Source organism: Rhinopithecus bieti, unplaced genomic scaffold (genome assembly GCF_001698545.2).
Source record: "Rhinopithecus bieti isolate Rb0 unplaced genomic scaffold, ASM169854v2 scaffold_3874, whole genome shotgun sequence".
NCBI classification, from domain to species: Eukaryota; Metazoa; Chordata; class Mammalia; order Primates; family Cercopithecidae; genus Rhinopithecus; species Rhinopithecus bieti.
This window is the reverse complement of record NW_016804362.1, coordinates 1288753-1307346: the sequence shown is the minus strand read 5'-3', so window position 1 is coordinate 1307346 and position 18594 is coordinate 1288753. Positions and strand designations below refer to the sequence as shown.

The window sequence follows — 18594 nt, the reverse complement described above, 5'->3', positions numbered from 1 at the left end:
TTCATTACCATGGCATAGCAAGTCCTACCTTGAACCTGAAACATTCCAGCATCTTTCTTATGAAGGTTGTCCATACTGCTGTTGTCACCTTTATTCCATTGATTAGAAATCTTATAGGCATTCTCACACACTCCAAATGCACAGCACTGGTAAGCATAAGGCATTTCTATAACCCTTTAAATGAACAAAACCCAAACAAAAAACACTTAAAGAAACGGATAATTAAATATAGTATTCATCTTCTTTCACCCAATTATTCTGCCTTGGATTTTAGCCTAAATAAATAATCCAAAATATAAGTTATGGGCATAAAGGTGTTCATTACAGTACTATTTATAAAAACAATGAAGTTATTAAAAATGATCACTATGAAATCTTAATTGCTGAAACTGAGAGATGCAACTTCCATTACTCAAATGATGGAAAATTTCCAAAATAAAAAGGTTAAAAAAATGACTGCTAGGAAAAATTGTAGCAACATGAAAACTGCTTATGGCAGAATAAGTGACTAAAATATGACATATATTTCTATGCACCTTTTGAGTCTAACAATTAAAAATGCACTGGAAATAAAGCTTGGAAGGAAGTAACTTAAAAATGTTGTTTAGGGGGGCATTTTCAAGATTTTTGTTCTTGGATGCTTAACAGAGACTGGGAAGGGTAGACTTTTGGGGAGGTGGGGCTGGTTAATGAGTACAAAAATAGGAAGAATAAATAACACCGACTATTCAATAGCACAATAGGGTGACTGTAGTCAATAATAATTGGGAATTTTAAAATAAATAGTGTAATTGGATTGTTTGTACCTCAAAGGATAAATGCTTGAGGGGATGGATACCCCATTTTCCATGGTGTACTTATTACATATTGCATGCCTGTATCAAAACATTTCATGTACCCCATAAATATGTACACCAACTATGTAACCATAAAAAATAAAACATTAAAATTAAAAAAAGATTTTGTTCCCTCTTATACTTTCCCAACTCTCTTTTGGGGTTTTATTATTTTCATAATTTTAAAAGTATGTAAAAACTACCGTGGGTTAAAAAATACATAATCTTGGCCGGGCGCTGTGGCTCAAGCCTGTAATCCCAGCACTTTGGGAGGCCGAGACGGGCGGATCACGAGGTCAGGAGATCGAGACCATCCTGGCTAACACGGTGAAACCCCGTCTCTACTAAAGAATACAAAAAAACTAGCCGGGCGAGGTGGCGGGCGCCTGTAGTCCCAGGTACTCGGGAGGCTGAGGCAGGAGAATGGCGTGAACCCGGGAGGCGGAGCTTGCAGTGAGCTGAGATCCGGCCACTGCACTCCAGCCCCGGCGACAGAGTGAGACTCCGTCTCAAAAAAAAAAAAAAAGCATAATCTTTCAAGATACTTCTTTGTCTATAATAAGCATAACCAATTTTAAGCAGCATTACGTCCTCAAACAAATATTAATTTAGTACATTTTATTAGATACATACAAGCTAAATTAAAAATTGTAAACAAGAGTAGAATAATGTTATAACGTTATTTAATGACATGCCCTAGTTTATATATATCCCACGGATCAATGGTGTTCAAACTCCTCCAATGAACTCTGATTCTGGGAGGCATCTTTGAGAAGGAAAGGAAATATGGTCAGGAGGACACATTTTCCCACTGCAGGGCTTGTCCTAACAATGCTCCAGGGTTGGGAGACTTGAGGGCATGAAATGCAATTCAAAAGGGTTTCACGACCTCATAAATTTAGAACACCACTATAATACATCTATTATTTCACATGACCACAAATGCATCTTATTAGTTTTAATGACAAACTCACTTGAGTTCTGGAAAGTTTTCAGATGATATCAAGCTCTGTAAGGCATGATTTCCTGTTAATTTTAAGTGAGTTAAACCATGTAACCCAGTTACAGGAAAAGACGACAGGAGGTTGGACGATAGGTCCCTGCAAAACATCAAACAACAATTGGCTTTTAGTCTATGTTAGCATAAAACATTTATGTTAAAAAAAACAACAACCTGAAGATCGTCAAACTACTCAATAAAAACTTCTAAGCAGGGTCCTTACTCCTAACGGTAAAAGTAACCATTTTGGTTTAGCTAGGGATAACTTTTCTATTCACAGTCAGGATGGCAGGGGAGAAAAGGTTTTAATTGTATTCAAATTGTTCTATATTCAGCTTCATTTTGTCAGGTGGGGACATCTAAAATCAAGGGGAAGGTGCTATATTTAATCTGAAAAGTGATGCTGACTAGATTAGGAGTGAGAAGTAAAAAGTGTAGGGGGTGTATTTACTCCCGTTCCTCTTATAACTTCTGTCTAACCAATTTCTTCTTTCTTTATTAGATAAGAGATGGGGAAAGGAAGGAGCAAGAGATGGGAAGTTGGGGCTGGGGGAAGGGACGGGAAGATTCTGTATCAGTCAAAATGGCATAAAATAAAATGGAAGCCCTTCAGACCTGAATTGACATCTTATTCCATTCCACCTGATTACTCAGCAAGAATAAAAAACTTTGGCTGAATAATGAGAACCAGGTGTCACCCAGATCAATTATCCACTTAAGGGCCCATGTGGCCCTGGAGGAGCAGAACTCCTCCTTGGCTCTGACAAGCTCTAGGCACGGAGAACACAGAGGGCAGGTAATCTGCGCATTTCCAGCCTCTTCAACAAAACCAACTTTTAAAATTAACTAGATGGTCCCCAGTTATTAAGAGACATAGCATAAACAAGTTATGGAATACTCACAGCTTTATTAGGGATGGCAAAGTGGAAAATGCATTGGGGTGAATAATAGCAATTTTGTTCCAAGCCAAATTCCTATTTTGAAAAAAGGCAAATGAGAGAATTAAATAGAATCAAGAACATGTGAAGTTTTATCATAGGCATTCAGTCTTCTACCAAAAATAATTTAATTTCCATTCAGATCAGAAACAATTAACTTATCAAACTGCCCTTCAGATTAAGATGTTAGTGGTGTAAAATGACTAATGAGAGAACTTTAAATCAAGCTTGTTAAAACCAATTAAGGAAACATCATTCAGGTGGATATTTTGGTTTTTACTCTTGCTAAAAGGTTAACTTTAATATGGTTGTAAAATTTTATTAGGGCCTTTCTAAAATGAGTGGTTGTAGCAGTGTGGGAAGGGACAGAAACTTCTGAGTCTCTTCTTCTGACAAGTAAGTTTTAAATTACAAAATGTCCTTGGATGTGTAATGAAACTCAAAAAAATTTGGGCACATCACTCATATATGTTAGGCCTTGAGAGAAACACAAAGATGCTTTCAAGAAAATTTCCAGGAAGGATACTGACAGGTAAATTATTAGCCAGGATATGAATAAAATAGGGGCCAACATATGTTAGAAATAAAATTCTTTGATAGTAAAGAAAAAGTACAGTTTATGGGGAAATAAAATTCACTTCCCATGTACACATAATGAACTGCAGATAATTAAGTAGGAATAAAATCTTTTGCAAAACTTCTGTAGATAATTTATCAGGAATAAGAACTACATTTTTAAAAAGGAAGGATGAATTTAAGATTTTTAATTTTTGTAAATGACTAACAATGGTAACTAAGATGTAGGCATTTGAGAGAACTGAAAGTAAACAAAGTCAACTTTTCTCAAGTGTAGAAAAGTTTATGATATTGGGCTCCAGGGTTACCTTAATAAATGGTATGCACAAAATATTTACATTCTCATTTGAAAGGTTCCTTACGGACCTGTCCTCCTTTCCTGGAGGAAACCGGAAGTCTTTTTCCTAGATCCCAGAACAGAAGAAAATTGCAGCTAACAAGGGGAGGAAATGTATGGAAGGTAGAAAAGCTACAAATGGCGGCTGGGCTTTGGGTAATTGAGTGAGAAGACTGTCTTCTGTTGAGCTGCTCAAGAAATACGTGTCACTGAGGTGAGCAAGTAATACCATCTGTCAGAGTCTTTTTGGCAGCTTTAAGTAGATCACGGTGCCCTGGGAGAGCTTCACAGAGCAGAATATCTGGAATGTAGGCCAAGTCCTGCCATGGTGCTTAGAGTGATTTGACTGGGGTTTAAGTAAATATGTGAGAATTTATATGTTCAAAGGCCTGTAATTCCTTTTCAATTCATGAGCCTGTGTGCTGGAATCCTCCCAGCAGCCCCAGAGGAGTCATTTTCTGCTTTCCTGCCCTGCTCTGTGCCTGGGGCTGATTCTGCAGGCTGCATCCCCAGAGCTCCCTAATGGCCTCAGTTGTATTCTCAGGAGAAGACCCAGGAGGAAAGGGAGGTCAGGGCCCTCATGGTCTTCTCTTCCCTGTTTTGGAACCATATCTCCCATGGCAGCTACAGACTTCTCAAGGGCTGCAACACTTCTCATGTTTAAGCTCTTTCTGTGTCCTGGAAACATCATTTCCTCCCTGTGACTCTAGCCCCAGATGTTACTGGTTGCTGCACACCTATCCTTTGCTTGTTCCCTGCCAGCACCTATGTAAGTGTCTTTTCATTTGAACTGTCTTTTTTAAAAATTTAACTTAATTTTAAGTTCCAGGATACACATGCAGGACATGCAGGTTTGTTACATAGGTAAACATATGCCATGCTAGGTCTGCTGCACCTATTAACCCATCACCTAGGTATTAAGCCCTGCATGCATTAGCTATTTATCCGGATGCTTTCCCTCCCTCTGCCACCCTGATAGGCCCTGGTGTATGGTATCCCACTCCCTGTGCCCATGTGTTCTTATTGTTCAGCTCTCACTTATAAGTGAGAACATGCAGTGTCTGGTTTTCTGTTCCCGTGTTAGTTCGCTGAGAATAACGGCTTCTAGTTCCACCCATGTCCCTGTAAAGGACATGATCTTATCCCTTCTTATTGCTGCATAGTATTCCATGGTATATATGTACAACATTTTCTTTATCCAGTCTATCATTGGTGGGCATTTGGGTTGATTCTATGTTTTTGCTATTGTGAATAGTGCTGCAATGAACATATGTGTGCATGTATCTTTATAACAGAATGACACACACACACACACACACACATATTTTCTGAGATGGAGTCTCACTCTGTCACCCAGGTTGCAGGGCAGTGGTGTGATTTCAGCTCACTGCAACCCCTGCCTCCCAGGTTCAAGCGTTTCTCCTGCCTCAGCCTCCTGCATAGCTGGGATTACAGGCACCCATCACTATGCCCAGCTAATTTTTTTGTATTTTTAGTAGAGACAGGGTTTCACCACATTGGCCACACTGATCTCGAACTCCTGACCTCAAGTGTCCTGCCCACTTCAGCCTCCCAAAGTGCTGGGATTACAGGTGTGAACCATTGTACCCAGCATTATGATTTATATTTTTGGGGGTATATACCCAGTAATGGGATTGCTGGGTCAAATGGTATTTCTGCATTTCAACCATCTTAAATGATTTCTGTTTCTTGCTAGAACCCTCAAAGGTTATATACTTATTTTCATAATAATAATGTTGCATAGTTACAATGTGCCAGGTACAGTTATGAGGTTTTTTTTTTTTTTTAACAGGTTTTAATCTCATAACCCTCACCACAACCCTAAGAGGTAGGTATTATCATTTACCTTCATTATACTCATGAGGAAACAGAGACACTGTGTGATAAGTCACTTGAGTAATAAATTACAGCGTAATCTCAGGAGCTGCGATTCAAACCCAGGCACACTGACTTCACAGTCCCTGATCTTGTGCTCAGAACATGTTTAAATGCTTAATAATGAAAAAACCACTGCACTAGACCCTGGGCTAGAAGTTTTACTGAAATTTGAATTTATGGGAACATAAAAAAATTCTTATTGTTTTCAGGTATGGCATAGTCTACCTGATGACAGTGCTAAGTATTAAGTTCTATAGTAGGGAATGTGCAAAGTGCATCAGAGTGAAGTGGGCCCAAAGATAGAAGATCTTGTTCTTGTGAAATGGGCAGGGGGACAAGTCACAGGTGGCGAGGAATCCTATACGCAATGGGAATAGGAGAAACAGTGGCTCATGTGTCAGGGACCTGGAGTGTGTTGAGGAGCGATCACACTGTACCAGGCGGCTGGAATCAGATTTTGAAGAGTGTTGCTGGGAAGTTTGGTCTGATCTTGAAGACAACAGGGAAAATAATTAGAAAGTTTTTGAAGCAGGAAAATAACATGATTAGATATTTATTTAAGAAAGAATAAAATGAATGGGTAGAGAGATGATAGAAGGACTGGTTGGGAGGATGACAGTGATCCAAACGAATCATTAAGGGCCTATGGTAGAGGAGTGGAAAGGATTAATTGGAGTTGACCCAGTTTGGTGAATGATTGAATGTGAGGTCACAGGGGAAGGAGGAATTCAGGGGGATTCAGACAATTATTCTTCAGAGTCTGTGTCACATTCTTTTGGTATCTTTAGAGATCGCCTTTTTTTTTTTTTTTTGACAGAGTCTTGCTCTGTCACTCAGGCTGGAGTGCAATGGCGTGATCTTGGCTCACTGCAACCTCCACCAGCTGGGTTCAAGCAATTCTCCTGCCTCAGCCTCCTGAGTAGCTGGGACTACAGGTGCATGCCACCATGCCCGGCTAATTTTTTGTATTTTTAGTAGAGATGGGGTTTCACCATGTTGGCCAGGCTGGTCTCCAGCTCTTGACCTCGTGATCCACCTGACTTTTAATATAGAACTGACTTTTGGGGCAGCCAGAAATCAAACTGGGTGAATAAGACAGGTAATAAAAGTATTTTCCTTTTACACTTTTTTTTGTTTGCGAGATAAGTAAAATCGGTGTATTATAAGTAGATTTTCAGTTTTGTGTAGTGTGAAGTGTACGACACATGGGGAGAGAGAGTGCGTGGAGGTATAATGAGAGTGTGGATGTTGATTCTTGTGGAGAAGCTCGTGGTTGAGGAAAGGACTCTTAAAGAAGTGGTGAGAGATTAAAGTCTTTGAGAAATAGTATGGTGAGTGGTCCCAGAAGGTCCGGTGTAGTGGGTCTTAAGTAGAGAAAAACAACTTGAGAAAGTCAGCACAAAGAGAACGGTTTTTAACAAAAACGTACTATAGTTCTAAACATCTGTGTGTGAGGTGTGTGAGTTTATCGCTGAGTTTGCAATTAGTGAAATCAAAATCATGTTGAAATCCAGTTTCAGTATTGAAAAGTTTTAACTGTTATTTCACAAAATAATCTGCTAGTAAGTTAAAAAAATTAATATATAACATTTCAATCATAAAATGGAATTAAATACAAGTATTTACAAATCTTAGTTTTCTGAGCAACAGAAGTGTTTCCTAGAACAGCTGTGTTCAAACCTTAGTGTACTTGTTAAAATGCAGATTCCCAGTCCCCACTCCAGAGATTCTAACTCATGAGGCAGATAAGGGTCTGGAATCTGTATTTTTTAGTCTCCTCCAGGTGATTATTAAGCACTTTGAGACACACGTTGAAAAACTGCTTAACCAGGAAAAAAAGGCAGATAGAATTATGTGATTATCCCATTTTTGCATGTAAAATGTTTCCTGTTGATTCCAGGTTGTGGACAGAAAACAGAGTAGGCTAGTCAACAGCTTAGCCTCCTTCCTCTTCATTAAAACTTCCTGCCTGCTGACTGGTAGAGAGCATAATTGCAAACTTACTAGTTTTAGATTTATTCTTGGAAATTACCAGAAGCAAAATACTTGCTGTTTCATAGCAAATACATGCACAAAAGTCCAACCAGAACAGTACACAATGAAAAGAAAGCATTAGGGGAAGGCCATGCTCTGTGCAGGGGAACGAACTGGGAGGTGATACTCACAGAGATCGGAGGCTAAGCAACTGCTGGAAAGTGTCAACTTTAATTTCGTAGATTTCATTATGTCTTAGGTCACTGAAATGACAGGGTTCCAAAGATTGATTTCAAAGTTACTGGTTTCAAAGATTACAGACTTCAGATAACTTTTATAGAGGGACTACCTGCCCTCAATCAAAGGAACACGTGAAGTGTATCTATCAAGTGACTGATTTTTGTTTGTTTAAAAAAGAACATTACCATTTACACACTCAAGTATTGTCTCTTTCAAAGGAGCTAGTTTGCTTGGAAGGACGTAAAACCATATTCCAAACATGCAATCATCATTCAAAACACTGGAGGACTCTTCTCGTGCTGCCTTCTGAGTCTTTCTTGGATTCTTTGAGGGTCTTCAGGAGGGTAAATTCTTTGCCTTTTACAGATAGATTTTTTTTGTTTTTTTTTCCCTTAAGCACCCAAAGGCATTGAGAGAAAAACTAAATGTGAAGGGATAGATGGTTAATATTGTTCTGATCAAAACTGAAGTATGACTATAAAACAACAAGTCTGGCCGCATGCGGTGGCTCATGCCTGTAATCCCAGCACTTTGGGAGGCCGAGGTGGGCAGGTCACGAGGTCAGCGGTTCGAGACCAGCCTGGCCAACACGTGAAACCTCGTCTCTACTAAAAATGCAAAAAATTAGCTGGGCATGGTGGCGGGTGCTTGTAATCACAGCTACTTGGGAGGCTGAGGCAGGAGAATCGCTTGAACCCATGAGGTGGAGGTGGGAGTGAGCCGAGGTCACGCCATTGCTCTCCAGCCTGGGCGACAGAGCAAGACTGTCTCAAGAAAAAACAAAAACAAGAACAAAACAACAAGGCTGATGTTTTGTAGCAGAGTCAATATTAAGAGAGGAATTCTAAAGGGTTTCAGGCATAAGTAGCATCTGTAGCACCTTAAATACGACAAATATGGCCTTCCCCTAAAGTTGACTATTGTGAAACAAACACACCAACAAACCCAAGTCCCCACATATTAAAAAATAACACCACTCATTGGATATGTAAGTTTGGTTGTACTTCTAAAATAAGAAAAATTTCAAAGCCCAAACACACCCAATTCACTAGTACCCTGAGTTAGGGGGAGAAAAAAGCAAATATATAATAAATGTTTTACTGGTATTATGCTACAGTTCATGAAAAAATAATATTATCTATGTTTCCCAACTTTCTAACCACCCTGCACAGTCACACCTTGTGTGTGTAAGAAGGAAAAGGATCACATGTCTCCCCAGTGAACTACAGGGTAAATGAACCAATGACCCTGAGAAATGCAAGTTTTGATTCTTGATTTTTGCTAGATGACTTAGAGACTTCTAGACTTACATTTTCTGAAGCTTTTGGCAGACTGAAAAACTGGGTAAATCTTCTAATAGGTTGTAAGACAGATCTCTGAAAACAGAAGGTGCAAAAGGGAAAATCTGTTACAAATAAATCATAAAGAAACATGCTTTGCTCTCCTTTTCCCTCCAAGATGCTATATTTCCCAAAGGCAGACTCTGATCATTTTCACAGCCCTGACATGGAGCAGGTAGTCACAGGCATTACTGGATTAACCAGTAGATTCAAATGTTGACTGAAATGTAACTGTTAGACTTCTTTAATTGATTTAAATAATTTACTTAATGAATTCATTTATATTCTGTTAGTACTTCTCCATAATGCTCTAGCTATTATCTTACTGCAATGAGTACAAATTAAATTAAATAATTGTTCCTCTGTCTCTAAGAGCTGCTACATTTCTATAGCTAAGATAAATCATTGTTGTTTCTTTTCTAATCAACTCTTTAAAAAAAAAAACCTAACAATTCAAAACAGCAGGAGCTTTGAAATCAATCGCTACAAGAAGGAGGTGGGGGAATGGAATCTAAGAAAATCTTCAGCCAAAATTCAACAAATTACAGAATAACAAAAACATCTGGACATATTTATAGTATAATATAACTAATCTAAAGCAAGCCATCATAATTTGCAGAAAGTTTGAAAGAAAAGAAAGTTGGTAGATAACGTAACATAGATATACAAGAATAATTTTGTTTCATGTTTTAAAAGTTATCAGCTAATCAACTAACACATTTTCATGCCTGATTCTAATTCTTAAAATCAGATCACCACTATGCAATGGGAAAATCATGCTTTTTCTAAGAGGCTTTAAATTATTCTTATAATTGATCACTTTATCCTAGATTTATTGAATAAATGGGATTTATAAAGGAATGAAGTCCATTTACTCCACATAAATAGTACAAATGAAGCTGCCTGTAAACTCAAATTTGTAACTTTCTGAAGGTTTGAAAGATATCCTCCCAACCAATACCTCCAAAACCTCACACCTATGCACAAATATACCTGATTATTAATATGGTATGTATTTTTGAATAAGTAGTGAATATAATACAATGGACACACATATTATCAAAGCTGATAATTGGTTTACTCATCTCTGCAGACTGCAAAGGGGATAATCCTTCATTGTCTACATCTTTTTTTTTTTTTTTTTTTTTTTTTTGAGACGGAGTCTCGCTCTGTCACCCAGGCTGGAGTGCAGTGGCCGGATCTCAGCTCACTGCAAGCTCCGCCTCCCGGGTTTACGCCATTCTCTCGCCTCAGCCTCCCGAGTAGCTGGGACTACAGGCGCCCGCCATCTCGCCCGGCTAATTTTTTGTATTTTTTTAGTAGAGACGGGGTTTCACCGTGTTAGCCAGGATGGTCTCGATCTCCTGACCTCGTGATCCGCCCGTCTCGGCCTCCCAAAGTGCTGGGATTACAGGCTTGAGCCACCGCGCCCGGCTCTACCTCTTAATAGAGGGAACATAAGACCTTCTACATAAAGGCATAGTGTTGCCTTCTACCTAATGATTTTCATGGCTAACACTGACCAAGCACTTTAAAAAAATTATTACTTTTTAAAATTCTGGGGTACTTGTGCAGGATGTACAGGTTTGTTACATGGGTAAACGTGTGCCATGGTGGTCTGCTGCACCTATCAGCCCATCACCTAGGTATTAAGCCCAGGATGCATTAGCTTTTTTCCTTAATGCTTTTCCCCTCCCACCTTCCCCCAGCAAGGCCCAGTAAGTGTGGTTTCCCTCCCTGTGTCCATCTGTTTTCATTGTCCAGCTCCCACTTACAAGTGAGAACTTGCGATTTTTGGTTTTCTGTTCCTGCATTAGTTTGCTGAGAATAATGGCTTCCAATTTCATCCATGTCCCTGCAAAGGACATGATCTGATTCCTTCTTATGGCTGCGTAGTATTCCATGGTGCATATGTAGCACGTTTTCTTTATCCAGTCTATCATTGGTGGGCATTTGGGTTGATTTCATATCTTTGCTACTGTGAATAGTGCTTCAGTGAACATACATGTGCATGTATCTTTATAATATAATGATTTCTATTCCTTTGGGTATATACCCAGTTATGGGATTGCTGGGTCAAATGGTATTTCCAGTTCTAAATATTTAAGGAATTGCCACACTATTTTCCACAATGGTTGGAAATTATATTCCTACCAACAGTGTAAAAGCATTCCTATGTCTCTGCAACCTCACCAGCATTTGTTGTTTCTTGACTTTTTAATAACTGCCATTCTGACTGGTGTGAGATGGTATCTCATTGTGGTTTTGATTTGCATTTCTCTAATGATCAGTGATGTTGAACTATTTTTCATATGTTTGTTGGCTGCACGTATGTCTTTTTTTGAGAAGTGTCTGTTCATATTCTTGGCCCACTTTTTAATGGGGTTTTTTTCTTGTAAATTTGCTTAAGTTCCTTGTAGATTCTGGATATCAGCCCCTTGTCAGATGGACAGATTGCAAAAATTTTCTCCCATTCTGTCAGTTGTCTGTTCACTCTGATGATAGTTTCATTTGCTGTGCAGAAGCTCTTCGAATTAATTAGATCCCATTTGTCAATTTTTGCTTTTGTTACAATTGCTTTAGGCGATTTCATCATAAAGTCTTGGCTCTTGCCTATGTCCTGAATGGTATTGACTAGATTTTCTTCTAGGGTTTTTATAGTTTTGAGTTTTACATTTAAGTCTTAATCCACCTTGAGTTAATTTTTGTATAAGGTGTAAGGAAGGGATCCAGTTTCAATTTTCTGCATATGGCTAGCCAGTTCTCTCAGCACCATTTATTAAACAGAGAATGTTTTGTCCATTGCCAAGCACTTCTTATATAAAGGTACCATGTTTATAGCTTTATTTGTATTATCTGGTTTAATCCCTGTGGCCACCTTATGAGGGAGGCACTATGATTCTAACCATACGATATGAAATGACTTGCCTAAGTTGACCCAGCTAGTAAGTGGGGAATGTTACACATAGCCTATAGAATGGGCTAAATAATTCCCATGCACATGATGCAAAACTAGGCATGTACAGTGAAATTTCCTCAAGTAACAAGTACTCAGTGGAAGATTTAGCCGAAGGGGGAGAGCTCTCAGATCTATATCTCCAGGAGAACATACAGCACCTTATACTAGGGGTGAGGCTCCTGGGTTCTAGTCTCAACTTCAGCTAATTCTACTTGGTTGATACGCTGGCTAAGCACTGGCATCTTTCTCAGGTCTCCTAAATGAGAAGACACCATTTTGCAGGGTCACTGGGAAGAAGAAATGATTATTATAGGTGAAAGTGCTTTGAAAATGACAAGATCTACTATGAATGTTATGTGTATTCCTGACGGCTTTTCAAGTTCCTACTTGAGGAAAGAATAATGCTTCCAAGGAAGTGAGAAAGATAATAAAAGCTAACACTGACTGAGAGTTACGGTGTCCCAGGTACTGCTGTAACTGTTTGACATGTAGTCATTTAATCAGTTCTCATGAGAACCCTCTGAAGGAAGTGGCTACATCTCCCTTTTATAAACTGGGAAACTGAGCTGCAGGAGGAATAATAATGTGCTCAAGATCCCATGCTGGCATATAGAGTCTGGATTTGAACCAGAAAAGCTGTCTCCACCGCCTTTGCTTTTAAAGTCATTTTGCCAGTGAGCCTCCATTCATGCAACTCTAGACCTCAGTGGTTACCACGCTTGGTGTGACATAGCAGAGACAGAGGCAGTTTAAACACTGGCTCCTTACTTACTAGCTCTAGTATGTAAAATCCTAATCATATAACTGAGACAGTTTTCTGGAGAAATGGGGATGATTATACCTGCTCTGGGTGTGGTAGGCAGAATTCTAACATGGTCTCCCAAATTTCTGCCACGTGATATATACACACTTCCTCCCAGTTATTCAATCAAACTGGTTGTATTTGAATTCAAACTCACTCCTTTCTTGCCTTGTGACTTTAACATATTAACTTCTCTAATTCTGTTTTCTTATCTGTAGCTGCACTTCATGGGCTGGGGTGGGGAAGAAAGATTTGCTCTATACTCCCCTCCCTCAGATGTGAATCACTGACTCCAAGGCTACCAAGTGGTGTCACTACACCCATTGAGCAACTGGAGCCTGAAGTGACACGGCAGGCTGGGGCTGGGGCAAGGCAGAATCACAGCAGCAGCCATTCCCGTTCATCTACTTAATATTCCGAGTGCTGCTAAGTAAAGCTTATGGTGAATTTACAGGCACTCAGCGGCCACAGGTGCCTTCTATGTGAGTGCAGAGCCATGGCAAAAGATTAAGAGTCCTTTTATTAAGTCCCTACAATGCTTGAGAGGACAATAATTGTGTTGAGTGGAAGTTGAGGGAGAAGGCTGAAAATGGAAGGTCAAAACAAGGCTCCTTGAATCCATGTACTTGTTTTCATAACACATGGGAAAGGCAGAGGAAAAAAGTCCCAAGTCAATAGAAATAACATATGCAAGCTGTTTAACCATTACAGGAAACATTAGAACATGGCACTGACAACTATACTGGAAGAATGTTTGATCACCTTTATCAAGGATTGTGTGGATCTGATATCTCAATGTTTGATTTTGGCATCCATATTGGGTGGTTGATCCATTATGTTATTTTGTTCTGCTCTGCAAAGCCTTTAGAGGGGGAAATAAAGTGATTTGGCCTGTTCATATCTTTTCTGAAAGAAAACATGTGCCAACTGAAAGTCTAGTGGGAGCTCGTTTGGGACTTAGAAAACAAAGGTACATTACCATTGTTATCAGGATCATGTCAGAGAGTCTGGACCAAAGAGGGCAAAGGAGGCCTGACCTCCTACAGATCTGCAAGGAAAGAACTTTCTCCTCTTTTAAAGAGATTATTGAAATCATGTCTGCCATTTCACCCCTAAATGGAAGTTGCCTGTTTACACAACATTATTGCCTTACTGATACGCACAGCACTTGGAGATTAGGTAACTGATTGCAGACGGTTTGAGGAAGAGATGAGATCTGTGCTCCAGTTAAAGTCCTGTTAAAACACAAACCAGACATAATTCTTTCATTTGGGCATCACACAGTGACATATTTTGACTCACTGATGTTAAGACTGATCAAGCTCTAGTGGCAGTGTATGTTCTGGGCGAAGTCAAGAGTCTACTCAGTACTTACAGACTCTCCAGGTTTGCAGTTCCAGTTAAATCAGGAAATTCAGTTATTTGTGAGGCACTATTCAGAGTCCTAGAAGGAGGAGTATATGAGTATTACTGGCAGAAGATTCTAGACAGGGGTAATTTTTATTGCCATTTTCAAAGGACTTCAACCTATAATATTCATTTGGTTTTTCACAGCAACCCTGTAGAGGGAAAGTGATCCATAAGAGACATAGAAACTTACAGTGTTCTTAGCTCAGGTAAATGTTGAAAAGCAGATCTCCCAACAAACTGGATGGGATTGTCATAGAAATGTCTAAAAGAAAGCCAAACAGCAATTAATATCTTAGTATAAAATTTGAAAGATGAGTATCTGTTCAAAATTTGAGCAAATATATTAAATGTACTTATGTAATTTTTGATTATACTGTATTATATAACATTCCCAATTCCTTGGTTTCAGGCAAACCTCAAAAGTGTTTTGACTCACAGTATGAGACTTCTGGTAGGGAATCTGTACTATATAAAATTGAAGATTTCTGACAGCAAGGGAGATATAAGTGATAGTTACTAAGGAGAAAAGCAAGTAAACTGAACACTTAACAGTTTCCTCTCCCTCCAACATCTGTAGAATATCCATTGAGTGGCAAAAAGGTAATTCCAAGTACTGGCAATCAGATCTTTAATTAATGAAAGATGAAGTCTGTCTATCGATATCTACTGAAGGTTATTATATCTGCTGGTCACCATAACATACACAAGAGATTCATCAAATTATTGGAGAGGAAATGAGCTATTCTGCATATGTCTAAAATTAGAATTTTCTTGAATTAATTATTGTTTTAAAAGGTGGGATATTATTAGAGCTTAAATAATATTTCGTTTTACAGATGTTTTCAGTGTAGTGGTATTTGAACTGCCTTGTCCATGGAGTGCCATACGCTTTTTAGCTGAGTCTTTCTTCTAGTCCAACTAAACTCAACAAATATTCATGAATGTCTACCATGTTTAAAGTATGAGGGTAGGTATGTGAGGATTTAAATATTGATTTATTAAAAAGCTGTCACTGGGTAACTACTTTGGGCCTGGCATTATACTAGATGCTGGGGGTTTGAAGAAGAATGATAAGATGTTCCTGCAGTAAAGGAGCCTGGATTCAGCTGGATAAAGCAAATAAATAACAGCATATCACTTTCTATTTAACAAAGCCCTTGCATATATATATAAGCTCTTGCAAGAGCATATATATATATGCAAGAGCATATATATATATGCAAGGGCTTTGTTAAATAGAAAGTATATATATATGCAAGTGTGATATATATATATATATATACATATAAGCTTAATCGATCCATGCAACAACTTTATAAGATTCATAGTGTAGATACTATTTTCTTCACTTTTGGAGGAGCAAATTGAGGCTCAGATACCTTGGCAAGCTCATTACCTCCCAGAGCCTCAATTTTCTAATTTGTTAAGCTGAGATAATAATGCTTAGTGGTAGGGTTTGCATAAAAATTAAAAGAGCGAATGCATGTGTAACATTTGAAACAGAACCTGGGATACAGTTGTTACCCAACAAACCTAAATCCTCTTCTGTCCTCCTACCCACTGAGCTCTTCTTTTCTCTTGGGATTAATCAGTAAGAGAAAGAGCTAGAGCTGGAATATGGGCCTTATGATGAAAAAATGGAGCTTTCCTCTTACTAGCTTATTAGCTCTTAGCTATACCATGTACTCATATGCATAAAATTGTGTTCACATACATGTACATATATACACACACACACTATATATATATATGTATATATATACACACACACTGGGCAGGTATGAATATACATGTTTGTGTGCATAAGTTAGAAGTATCATAAACACACATAAGGAGTTTTAGGGTTCTCAGGAGGGAACTCTCTCGTATGTTCGGGAGAGATTATAAAAAACTTCAAGAAATGGCATTTGAAATGGGCCCTGAAAGACAGAATTTCAAGAAGCATAGTGAGGGAATGGGATTGTAGGAGCAAAGGAAATAAGAAAAGAGCTTTGTTCCATGAATGTAACTTAGTCAGTCTGGTTTATGACTTAGGGTGATTGAGGAGAGCTTTGGGGAACTGGTTGAGAAGGTTGGCTTAGGCAATGTGTAGCCTTAGGCTGTGAATGTTAGGGTGAGGAGTTTGAATTAGTGTAAATAGGCATCTTGAACACACGTTTCACAGCAGGAGCAACAAGATGGTTGCTGTGCTTCAAGGAAGATGACCCCGCCAACAGTGAAGGGAGGGAGGCCAGCCTCATGCAGACTGGTGAAAATCTAGATGTCATGGCTGGCAGAGAGGCTGGTGCAGTGGAGGTCAGGAGGTATGGATAGGATGGGGACTACAGAGGTGGAAATGAGGAGTGCGTAGCCAACTGGACCTGGAAAGCATTCACAGAAATGCGGGCTTTGAAGAGATGGAAACAGATGCAGGAGCAAGGAGAGGAGAGTTTCAGGGAGAAAGTGGCCACTACTGTCAAATAGTGGATAGGAGCTCTGATACTTATGGTGGGGGGCCGGGGGGTGCGCTGCTAGTTCCTCAGGGAGTATTAGCATATCAAAAGAGTGATGAAAAACCAGTACTGTGGCTGCAGAAGGAGGAGCAAAGGCAACGTAATTTGTCAACCTCTTAATATGCAAATACTCTCTAATGAGGGCTAATGTTTACTGTCAATATACTTTAAAACTCTTAGTTTGGCAAAATATTGCCAGAACATTTCAGAAACAATGAATAGTTTTTTTCTTCCAGTTGTCAGGGCTAATTGGGACTCCTGCTCATTTGTGACAAATAACACATGGTTCCAGAAAGCCCGTCAATCCAGTTGGCACAGGACCAACATCTGCCGAGAAGTGCCCCTAGAGTCACGTTTAACAGTTGTCCTTACTCTCCTCCTCTATATTCAGGCTTCTCATTCACAACCTCAGGTTTGATGGTGTCCCAAACCTGCCTTGGAGAGAAGCCTTTTGTCTAAGAGCCAGCCTCATACTTATAACTATATATCATCATTCTTCTATATTAAATGTGAGACATAACATTAGTTATACTTTGTAGTTGTAACTCTATTTTATTATTTTGTTTGAGACAGGGCTCTGTTGCCCATGGTGGACTTCAGAGGCGTGATCATAGCTCACTGTAACCTCCAACTCTTGGGCTCAAGTGATCCTCCTGCACTGGCCTCCCAAAGTGTTAGAATTACAGGCATGTGTCACAGTACCTGGCCTATTTTATTCTTTTATGGCATATAAATCCTCATATACACCTTTCTAAAACATTATTTATCTTTCTAGATTTACATTCCAGTTTGTATAAATGTGATGTTTGGGCATAATAATGAATGAAGATAGAGGCTTAGCACAAAACAGTATAAACCCCCTACCATCAATTTAGGCTGGAGTCTATTGCTATAAAAGACATCTATTTGTATATAATAATTTATATTTCTAGTATACTCGGGTTTAAGTTCAGAATGACTATGCAGACTTGACATTAATGCTCTAAAAATCAGTTTTATTCCTTGGAAAATAGAGGTAATAAAAAGCATTATACAAGATTATTTTAAAGATACCTAGCACATCTGGAGATACAAATCATAATGTGATCTTTAAAAAAATCTTTTATATTATTTCAGTGTTCAGCTAGAACCTGGCAAAATGCATGCGTATATACTTTTCTGTATGAGCTCTTAGATTGACTGAGATGAAACTCAAGCAAATATAGAATATTCATTGTATTTAAAAGTATAATATATGCTATATTTCAGGATGGAGAAACCAAAAAGCATTATAGTCACTTACATTGTAATAAGAGAAGGGTTGCCTACAAATGCTTTCTCAGGTATTGACCTGATATTGTTGCTATGAAATCCTCTAGAAAGAGAAAAAACATTATAAAAAATCATGTGTGGAGTAAAATTATTTACTAGAATCCCCCACCCTGACCACAGTGGCAATAATCAGAAGCTTTAGTAACCAGAGGACAACGTTAAATTCCTCTATGCATCTCGAAACTTAGGTGCCGTTATTTACTCTCTAGGGGATAAAAAAAAGTCATGTGCTGTCATCTTAAAAGAGAAATAAAGAATCTGAAAATAATAACTGCACTTCATGAAAACTCACAATCTAATGTTATAAGAAGAAAATTTGTTAATATCCAATAGAGCATCATTGTATAAAAGCCGGAGAGAGTGGAAACCATTTTTGGAGAGATTATGATCACTCCTACTGACCCCATTTGAAGCTAGAAGAGAAAATTGACTTAAGCTGCAGTGAAGTAAAGATTTAAGTAGTCTCCTTATGAGGACAAA

The 18594-nt window shown here is 38.7% G+C and overlaps 1 protein-coding gene across 1 annotated transcript in view; it reads right to left on the bottom strand.

The window, feature by feature from the left end:
* Positions 1-18594, bottom strand: part of LGR5 (leucine rich repeat containing G protein-coupled receptor 5) — a 157424-nt gene that overhangs the window by 5849 nt on the left and 132981 nt on the right. Inside the window, exons 8-16 of the mRNA XM_017867508.1 lie at positions 18086-18157; positions 14502-14573; positions 14277-14345; positions 14065-14136; positions 9111-9176; positions 7752-7823; positions 2739-2810; positions 1811-1936; positions 29-174 (exon numbers count right to left, since the gene is read on the bottom strand). Coding sequence (XP_017722997.1) covers positions 29-174; positions 1811-1936; positions 2739-2810; positions 7752-7823; positions 9111-9176; positions 14065-14136; positions 14277-14345; positions 14502-14573; positions 18086-18157 — 767 coding nt within the window. The remainder of the gene's footprint in view (positions 1-28; positions 175-1810; positions 1937-2738; positions 2811-7751; positions 7824-9110; positions 9177-14064; positions 14137-14276; positions 14346-14501; positions 14574-18085; positions 18158-18594) is intronic.